Source organism: Phoenix dactylifera, unplaced genomic scaffold (genome assembly GCF_009389715.1).
Source record: "Phoenix dactylifera cultivar Barhee BC4 unplaced genomic scaffold, palm_55x_up_171113_PBpolish2nd_filt_p 000007F, whole genome shotgun sequence".
In the NCBI taxonomy this organism is placed as follows: domain Eukaryota; kingdom Viridiplantae; phylum Streptophyta; class Magnoliopsida; order Arecales; family Arecaceae; genus Phoenix; species Phoenix dactylifera.
Window position 1 is genome coordinate 1,033,410 of NW_024067666.1, and position 1,183 is coordinate 1,034,592.

General features: G+C 56.3%; 1 protein-coding gene across 1 annotated transcript; it reads left to right on the forward strand.

The window, feature by feature from the left end:
- Positions 1 to 399: 399 nt before the first annotated feature.
- LOC120104539 lies at positions 400 to 879 on the forward strand. Its single transcript, XM_039115842.1, has one exon. It carries the CDS (start codon positions 400 to 402, stop codon positions 877 to 879), a length of 480 nt encoding a protein of 159 aa, XP_038971770.1.
- The last annotated feature ends 304 nt before the right edge of the window (positions 880 to 1,183 follow it).

Genomic DNA, 1,183 nt, shown 5'->3' on the forward strand with positions numbered 1-1,183 from the left:
CCCAGGCGGGTGTTTGGCGGGAGGCCACCCTCCCCCACACATGGTGGGGAGCATGACCGATGCTCTACCACTAGGAGCGGTTATGGACCATTCTACTGCCGCCCAGCGGGTTAGGGCAGTTGTTATGGGGTTTGTAGCCGCACCTGGTGGAGGGGTGGAGGAGCGAGGCCACCTGGGTTCTGAGCCTGAGGATGTCCCCGCGACTTTAGGAGAGGATGGATCTGAGGCCGACTATGTGGACTGTGATCCATGATGATTCTCTCTTGGAACTGCAGAGGGGCGGCCAAGCCGTCTTTCACGTCTTCATTCAAACGTTTGGTGCAGATTCATTGTCCGGAGATCTGTCTCCTTTATGAGACCCGATTATCTGGTGAGGGGCTCAGCCGGCTGAGGCGGCGTATGGAGAGGGATTGGGAGACCTATGCAGTCGATTCCCAGGGGTTGTCGGGAGGGATTTTGGTTCTGTGGAGGCGGGGTGTGGCGACGATTGATGTCTTCCACAACTGCTCTCAACAAGTAATCATGGTTATATCAACACCCGACGCTGCTCCATGGGTTCTGTGTGGTGTATATGCTAGCACGGATCACCGGGTCAGGAGGATCCTTTGGCAGGAGATTACCGATCTGACCGCCCAGGGTATTCCGGCGGTAGTGATTGGTGATTTTAACTGTATTCTGAGTCAGGATGAGAAGCGGGGGGGCACTGCCTTCACGGATCGAGTGGACAGGAGGGAGTTCCGTGACTTTGTGTCGCGGAACGGCCTGGTAGACTTAGGTTTCTCCGGACCACAATTCACTTGGTGCAATAATCAGCAGGGCAATGCTCGGGTTTGGGAACGGTTAGACAGGGCTTTTGCATCCCCTGATTGGATCCTCTGATTCCCCTCTGGCCGAGTCAGCCACCTGCCTCGGATAGCCTCGGACCATTGCCCATTGCTACTCTCCACCTCACCGGGCATTACGCATCACAGCCCCTTCCGTTTCGAGAAGGTTTGGCTGTCATATCCCCAGTCTTGGGATATTGTTCGCGATGCGTGGCGGATTCCTGTGCATGGCGATCCCATGCAACAGGTCTCACGCAAACTCGAGTTGACCAAAAGACGCCTTCGTCGATGGAATCGTGTGGTTGTGGGTGATATCTTCCGGCGACTGGAGGGCGTAGAGTCCTCGATCGCCGAGCTGC

Excerpts from the sequence above, each read along its gene's own strand:
- LOC120104539 (XM_039115842.1), top strand. The coding sequence starts at position 400 with ATGGAGAGGGATTGGGAGACCTATGCAGTCGATTCCCAGGGGTTGTCG.